Below are 8,980 nucleotides of genomic sequence, written 5' to 3'. Positions count from 1 at the left end.
TACTTGTAAGACCGAAGTTTTTTTGTTTCCCTCTCTCAATACAAAATAAATTAGTCTTTCTGTGTTTCTAAATTATTGAGTTTGAAATATTTTTCTAAGTATAATTTTCTTACATAAAGTTATGGCACTTTTTTTTATGTCGTTCCGGACCTCAAAAATTTCTGGACCGGCGCTGTTAACAATGCCAAACTACTAATAAGGTTAGGAGATGAACTAATGAGAAATCTCGAGAGCATGTCCTTGCGATCCTTGCTCGAAAACTGAAAAATACATATGAACTGATGTATGGGAATCATATTCCTAGCCCATAAATTCTTCATAAAAGTGGGATATCCAGCAACTGCGTATAAAGTAGAATATTATTTAGATGTTTTATTGCCTCGATGGAATCAACCCTCTATATGTAGTTTAGGTTAGATTTAGTTTCTATTATCTCGGTCCAATTTGCGCGTACAAAAATAGAGGGATTTGGATCTGTCCTCCTCATCTCATACCCTTCCCATGCCCTCCTATATTATGTGGTCACGGTTAAGTCACGTCAACATTTTATATTGATTTTTTTATAAAAATAATAATACAAAAAGCAATTAGAATATAAAATGTTGACGTGGCTTAACTGTGACTACAGAAATATGAGGGCATGGGAGGGTATAGGAAGGGGAGCAGACAATCCATATCCAAAATAGAGATGCAGAGGAGTCTCGCCTTTTAAATTGTAGCCTCTATCTCAAGAGATTGTTCCAATCACAATGAAAAAGTTATCCTTGAAGAGGTGAAGATTATATGCCAATTGTCCAGAATTTGGAGAAAAACTACGTGTCTGAAGCTTGCTGCAATGCATAGAAGCCACACTTTTTAGGAAGTCACATTTTCCTGAATCACATGATTTATATGCATATTAAAGATCCCTAATTATGTGCGTAAATCGATAAGATATTTCTTCATTCAAACATCATCGTTACATACATTCTCTAAGATTGCTCGAAAAGAGCAGATTTATAATAGCACATTGGCTTTAGAAACACATGAATAATTTAACATTATTGACTCATAAAACATACAGGACAATTGGACAACATCACATAACATGTAAAATATGAGAAATAATTAAAAAGGGAGATAGAGAGAAAGAACACAATCCGTGAACATGCCGGCAATCACCACGCCGCGCATATGGTTGTAGAATTTGAGTCTCCTACTTCTTAAAGGAGATGTTGTTTCTGCTTCCGATGCTGAAGGTCTTTTTAATCTTAGACTTAGAGCGATTAACAAAATCCGTAAACATATGATATTCATCATCTTCTTGCTTTGTTTCATAAACACCATCTGCTGCGGATGCAGCCTTCTCGATACCAGCATTGGAGGTCGTAGCACTGATCTTGAATTTCGTGCGGTTAATGTAGTCAGAAAATGCACCATCATTGTCTTCCATTCTCATCTCTACCTTGTGCACTCGTGCCATTCCAGTCTGTGCAGCTTCAGCTCCATACAGATTGGGTAGTTTGACCTGGTTACTATTCGAATTGCGAGTATGATTATGACTCGGAAGTGAAACGTTTGGAGCAGTAGAGGCCGGAAATTCGTATTGATTGCAGCATGCTTGCTGTTTTGCTTGTCTATTTCCCATTGATATATGTGAGAAATTCGAAAACGGAGCAAGTTTTGGAAATATGAGTGACGGAAACACAGCGGATTAGTGACGGAAAAGATGTGGTGACTGAAGACAATTTCGAAAGTTATGTTGTAATTGAAAGATGGAGAGAGCGATATTTATAGTCTGCATGCACTAAAATTTAAAGAGAAATGAAGGGAGGAGTTTGCTTTTAGATTCCTGCAGACATGAAGAAAAAAGTATGGTTTTAGATTCCTAATGAAGAAAGAACTTTCTCAATATTTTTCCAAAAAGGGTATAGTGATGTTTTAATAAGATTCCCACGTTATTTCAGCTCCAATTTTCTTCGGTTTTTGAAATTAAAATCCTACTTTAAGCACAACTAATACAGCACTAAGCCACTAGCAATTGAAAATAGAGGTGTTAAATCAACTCCTTGTATTGTTAATGGATACCCATTAAGACCTGTTTAGTTTGATTTCATCTTACATGACCAACACTACCAATCTCACTTGTATATGATAATGATGTCAAATTAAAGGTGTCTTAACAGATACTTATTAACAACTAAATAGGTTAATTTAACACCTCTAATTGAAAGGATTATGTAATACGTTGGCCAGCTATTTATTAACAACGTATCAAAGCTTAATTAATCAATTAGTTTCCAAAAGCAATGAAAAGTTTAGGCAGAAAACATAAAGAATCTGGGTCGGTACTTGGAATAATCAGGGTTGAAGATTGAAACTTTGACACAGACAGAAACCCTAGCTCTTCCAAATTGGCAACCGTAAAAAATAATTCTGAACAGTAATTATAATTAAATAATCCATGTGTTTGTAGTGCAACGTCTGAAACAAAGCATCATGGATTTCTGGTGGGAAACAACCAAGAAAAATTGTCAAAGGAAAATGGGAATTCTCCAACTTGATTTTACTAAAAAGAGATGCCAAAACTTTATAGTGTATTTTCTACCTTCCACAAAATCTGTAAAAAAAATAGTCAAAAGTTTTTAACTCAGTTTTGCAAAATTCTAGATGCTCAAGCAGACGGAATTCCTCTGTGGTTACATTTTTTGTGCATGCAAAAGATTATGCAAAAACTGAACAACTTTCATTTTTCTCAAAATCAGAGTGTTTCCAATCGGTTTACCGAAGTTTTGCATACACCATTGTAATTTTTGTGGCATTTTGACTATGTTTTGGGGACTTACTAGATTTTTTTTATATTAAAAAAAAGAAAAAAAAATTAAATATCATATAAACTTGTACACATTTTTCAATTTGTCATATAAATTAAAATTTAAAGCAATTTATCATACCAACTTTCTGAAATCATCAATTTGCCATCTCACCCTAACTCCGTTAAGTTTTCCATCAAAAATAAGTCATGTGCGAGGCACATGACTTGTGTTCAAGATTATTTGTCATTTAAGATCTTTTTACAAGTTCTTTACTTTTCTTTAATAAAACTCTTAAATTCTGTGTTCGGGGTTTTTCATCCGGATCGTTGTGTTCGAGCAGCGTATATGCATCTACAAATCTATTTTCTGGCACCAAACTTCAACTCGTTTCTTATATTACAAAGCCCATATAAAATTTGATTTCATGACATGCTAAACTAAACACTCTAGAATTGTTTTGATCGAATGCAACTTAATAGAAGGAAGTGAGGTGTTAAAATGACAGAAATACTTCTGAACACAGTGAGATGACAAAATGATGATTTCGGAAAGTTGGTATGACAAATTGCTTAAAATTTTAGTTTATATGACAAATTAAAAAATAGGTACAAATTCATATGACATTTCAAAAAAAATTCCTAAATAACACTTTTAGTAGACTTTGATAAATGGTAAAAAATCGTATTTTTAACAACATTGTGCAAAAGAGTCAACGTTGTATTACAACATAAAACATATTTATGTCATTTTCCAGCCACATTATTTTTAGTAGTTTTTCTTCCCTGCTACATGCTAAAACCATGACGGCTTCTCCTGAATGCATCAACCGGAAAACAATGTGCCAAGCTACTAATAAGAGCATGTCCATTAATTCAGAGTAAATCGGCTCAACGCTACGGTTCGCCGGCCTAATTAACACCGAAAATCTGACATTAACTAGTTCAAAATCAAAGTTTCAGAAGGGAATTCACAGTATAACAATACAACTGCCCTACAGAATTACCATGTGATCGACTAAGTCACACCGATAAACGATTTGTCTCACTCTTACAAAAAAAACCCTAGTAGAAGTTCCCGTCTAGTACCCATAATGCGAGCCGTAGGCTGAGCCATAGCCCCCATGTTGTCCTGCATGTCCTTGATTAGATGGGGGAGATGCATACACCGAACCATGAGTTGCATAGTTGTTATAACCTTGGTCCACAGAGCCAGGAGTTGGGGTCGGCTGCGGTGCCCCAGCATCAGCCATGAAATTCTGTAAAACAACCAACAAAGGACTGTCAAGGTCTCTGTTCTAACAGAAAATTAGAATGCATGTATTAACAGAAATGTGCTCGTGTATCAACTACTACCGACAGAAGCTTTCTAACAGCGCTAATGCACGAAATAACTATATAACAGAACACCCAATAAAACACGTTACGTTTGCCCGTACTCCTATTATGACCTCACAAAAATCTAATAAGCCAGAAAGCATGATCAAGATAGAAGAATCAAATGCCAGGACAACGAGCATTGCCTGTATCAGTTGCTGAGCTGCTTGAACTTCGGGAGCACTTCCACTGATTTCAACAGTCATCTCCCCAGGTACACCCCTAGTCTCTTGTATCGTAACAGTTGCCCCACTAGCACGTCGAATATAGCTTATACTTGCACCAGCTGTGCCAATTACAGCATCCGCATATGACAGCGGAATTTGCAATTGCTTGGTGATCTGCAAAAATAAGAAAAATCATCATCAAGAACATATTTGGACTACAAGAAAGAACTTGATAACACCAATATAGTTTTCAATGAATTAAAGAAACATGAGTATAACCTGTGTGACCATTCCTGGTGCGGACTGAGCATTTGATGATTGGTGGGAACCCATTGGAGCTTCTCTTCCATAAGCCGATATACCATGATGAGGCTGTTTCTCCATAGGTGGAGGCATGTCAGCCGGTGGATAGTAATTGTCAAGCTGCCGAGGAGGTGGCATGTATTGGGGATTAGGCGGCCCATATCCAGGACCCCCATGACCAGCATTGTGGGGATGACCTTGAGGTGGACCCCAATTTTGATGAGGTGGCCCATGATCCATCTGAGGATTTGCCATTTGCATCTGATAAAAAATAAGGAGCACCACGTGTTTCATCAAACACAAGTGTTGAGAGTTGGTTTGACTTATTGCAATTGAGAGTACAAGGCAGACTTACATGCATTTCAAATATTGGAATTATACTGCGGTCAACTAAAAACTTCCTAAGATGAGCTGCAATTAGTTCAATTGCTTTGTGCACACCAACACCCTCACCCACTACTTCAACCACTCTGTCATCTTGAAGAGCAAAAATCGGTAGGTCTTCTGCGCCAAATCGTTCAACAAAAGGTCAGGCAATCGAGCAGAGGACACATATACCAATGTCCAGCTGAAAATAGAGATGCAAAACTAAAGAAAGTAAACAGTAAAGAAAGAAGAAAAAGCTTCAGCTTTTACTATTTGTGAACCATGTATCATGTGATGGGTTGTATCCCATAAATGCAACGGTGAATGCCGCCCTCAGCAAATACTGCCACTAAATATTTAATCTTATATCCATTAGATGAACTTTTAAGCCTTATTTGGTTATACTGAAGAAAACTATATGTAACAAGACAAGTAGCTAGGTAGTCTCATAATGAATTTTTCAGAACTTACACTAAGATCAGATATCTGTGTATGTTTCAAAGTACATCGGAAAATTGTAAATCATGAGAGATTCAATATACAATGAAGATTACCTGATCCAAGAACTCTAACTATGCAGTTAGATGCTTCTTGAATGGATTTAACAGTTCCTCCCTGTTTCCCTATCAAGCTTCCTGCCTGTGAAGCTGCGACCAGCAGCTTTGTGGATACTTTGCCACCCATGCCCGGTGGAGCATGAGAAGAATCACCATCCAAACCATCAATAATACGCTTGTGAACCCTCAAAAGGCCATCCATTGCTGGGGGCAGAGAAGAATCTGGCTCCTCCTTGCCAGAAACCATTACCTAATCAACGCAATAAAAAGCACCATCAGCATAGAATAAACACTGGCCGTTACCATAACATAGTGCCTCTGACATATACACAAACATATGAAAATACTCTTCTTCATAAAAAATATTTTAAAAAAAAAACAAACAAACAAACAAACAAACAAATCAACAATTCTTTGGCAAAAATGTAAAAACTGAACACGGAAAAACCTGGACCAGGTGAATGGTAACAAGGATAGCCAAAATCGTACACAGCGTTCAGATACATCAAACCATTTTATAAACCAAAAGGTATGCATCGAACATATCTATGTAGGATCTTCCAACCAAATATAAATCTTCTATATATGGTCATAATTGGCCTACAAGAGATCAATTTTGACAAATTAGTAGGGAAAAACAACAGCTTAGCGTTATGCACAAGCTTTTATGTATAACTAACTGATTCATTTGACTGTGGTTAGTTATACTGCTTTTTTGTTTCAAAGATATGTAGGATAGTTTATAAGCCACTTAAAATTTATCATTAGTCTTAAGAATCACGTTATTAAGGATTATTGATTTCTTTTATGGTGTACATCATCTGCGGCAACACATCAATCATCCAGGTTCTGAAGTTACCAGAGATAATGCAGAGCTTTGTGGAACAAATGTTCGAATAGTGTATGTGTTTATTCAGATCAACTTTTCAGCAAATTGTAATGCTCAATGCTGATCCCTTCCATCTGGACCTTTGGTTCTTCAAGTTTGGGATCTTATTGATGATTGAGTCGTTGCCTTAATGTTTGCATGAAAAACCTGCACACATTCATTGTTGTTATTACAATAAATGGATGTATTCATATTTTATAGATTCTTGTGATGCCGCTTCTTTTATGTCTTCTTTTGATTAAACATTTTTAGAAAAGGAATTCTAGAGTTGAATCACATTTGTTATTATTTGCCTCACACTTTCAATAATTTCATTGATTTTCAGACTCTTCGAGAGAACAGGGCTAGATATTACTAAAAGCTTATATGGTAACTCCTTTTCATTTGGATAGCACTTTCTTCTCCTAAAAGATCTATACCAAAGTACACATTTAAACTATGAGAACATCACTACTTTAGAACACAAATTGATACACTAGAACCTAATTTTTTTTTTTTTCTATGAAACAAAAATTATATTTCTAGTCAAACTAATCAAGATTTCGTTTAATGTGTACGTTAATCTAACATATTGCATTGTGCCTCATAACTATTTTGCCCCATCTAGGATGACAATTATTGTATATTTTTTCCTGTAATTATTAAATCAATTGACATTATCAACCTATAGCTTTTAAACTCAACAAGGTGAAGTCCTTCATATTGATCAACTGATCATATTGGTGATTGATCTTCGTAGTAACAATTAGAGTCAAAAGTCAAGAACTTCATTTTCATCTTTCCCTAGGTCATTTCAACAATGGTATATCACCATATGACTGTTATACTTGGTGCATGCAACACTCTGTAATAGTCATGTAGAGGTCAAAGTCAAACCATCAAACTATAAACATTAAGCAATCTCAACAACAATCAGATATTTATAGCCACTAAGGAAGGTTTCCTCAACTACGAAATAAAGCAAATTTACCCTCACGGAAAACTTAGCCCAGCAACTAAATGATAGGAACTACAAATGCTCAAATACATTTCAAAGCGAACGCATAATATAGAGAATGACATAAACCAAGTGACCAAAAGCAGATAACTACGTAAAATTCGTTGAAACTTGAAAGAGAATACTACATCTCATTCACACAGGTTATTAGTAGAAACTTACAGCTCTTTCAGTTGTTCCTGGGGGACCATCAAGAATTTTAATGCGAGCTCTTGTCTCCTCAACTATTTTCTTAATGAACTCCCCTTTGCGTCCAATTATACTGCCAACCTTTTGCGCAGGAACCAGCATCCGGAAAACACTCTCTCCTGGCCATCCAGGCCACTTCTTCTCACCTCCACCAGCCACAGCAGCATCTTCATGACGCTCTTGGTTCTGTTCAGGTAATTGCGCCTCCTCCTCTTGTACTTCTACTGATAACTCTACTTGTTCCTGCGCCTGGAACTGGGCCAGTGCCTCTTCCTGCTCCTGTGCCTGGAACTGAGCCAGTGCGTCTTCCTGCTTCTGTGCCTGGAACTGTGCAAGTGCATCTTCCTGCTGCTGTGCCTGGAACTGTGCAAATGCATCTTCTTGTTCTTGTGCAAATGTCACTCCATGTTCTTGTTCATACCCCTGTACATTGGCCTCCGTCAGCTCCGGAGCTGGGTCTAGAGCCGTAGCCTGGTCTTCTACCAGTGGCTGTGCATTCTCAATCTCACCATCGATTTCAGCCACGGTCACAGGTACTTCACCTCCATCAAGTTCCCCATAGAGTTTATCAGCTTCAGCCATAAATTGTCTGCATTATATCAAACATAAACCATGAAAAATATGAACAAACCCAAATGAAGAAAAATACTCCGAATCGAAAACCTGTCTGGGAACCATGAATTAGTAAACATATTTCACGATACAAGAACAAAAACCCTTCTTTCAATAAAAAAAAAAAAAAAAAAAAAACAGCCCTAGAGTAAAAGAATCACAAAACAAAGAACACCCAATGACGAACCAACATCGACAATTCGTATACAGAAATGCATCAAGCAAATACTACACTAAAACCATAGAAAATTGCAGAAATTTGAAAAGAAATACACACAAAACTATAAAATAAAATAAAATAAAAAATCAAGAAAAATTACATGGGTAGCGAGGAGAACTGGTGGTGGCAGCGCGAAACCTAGTAGCCTGAAACTGAAAGGGGCGAATCGCCGGAGAGGACGACGAGAGTTGGATTAGGCTTCCAAGGGGTTTGAGAGAGAGATTCAGAGTTGAAGAAAATAGAGAGAGAGAGAGAGAGGGAGAGAGTGATTTATCTTGATTTGAGAGAGAGAGAGAGAGAGAGAGAGAGTTGGGTTCTGAGGTTCGATTTCTGTGGTTCTGGAAATATGATTATATTTATACCCCACGAATTTGCCAAGTATACTCATCTCATCTTTTTATTTTCAAACTGTCAAATATTGATACATCCATTGTCACATAATTTGGTAAATTTGGTGAGAACGGGACTTGGTTGCTGAAAAATCAGCAACAGTCCTTGCTGATGACCAATCA

General features: G+C 36.8%; 1 protein-coding gene across 2 annotated transcripts; it reads right to left on the bottom strand.

The window, feature by feature from the left end:
• Positions 1-3,642: 3,642 nt before the first annotated feature.
• LOC103434184 (flowering locus K homology domain) lies at positions 3,643-8,980 on the bottom strand. 2 transcript variants are annotated; one of them, XM_008372495.4, is made up of 7 exons: positions 8,569-8,980; positions 7,610-8,225; positions 5,559-5,811; positions 4,994-5,142; positions 4,615-4,899; positions 4,315-4,509; positions 3,643-4,050 (listed from the first exon to the last, which is right to left on the bottom strand). In XM_008372495.4, exons 2-7 carry the CDS (start codon positions 8,216-8,218, stop codon positions 3,874-3,876), a joined length of 1,668 nt encoding a protein of 555 aa, XP_008370717.1. In that variant the 5' UTR covers positions 8,219-8,225; positions 8,569-8,980; the 3' UTR covers positions 3,643-3,873. The 2 variants fall into 2 exon arrangements, with proteins under 2 accessions (XP_008370717.1, XP_008370718.1); XM_008372496.4 differs by having other exon boundaries at positions 4,994-5,139; positions 8,569-8,807.

This window comes from Malus domestica, chromosome 04, assembly GCF_042453785.1.
Source record: "Malus domestica chromosome 04, GDT2T_hap1".
Taxonomy (NCBI): Eukaryota; Viridiplantae; Streptophyta; class Magnoliopsida; order Rosales; family Rosaceae; genus Malus; species Malus domestica.
Note: the sequence above shows the minus strand (reverse complement) of the source record. Positions and strands in the feature narration are given on the sequence as shown.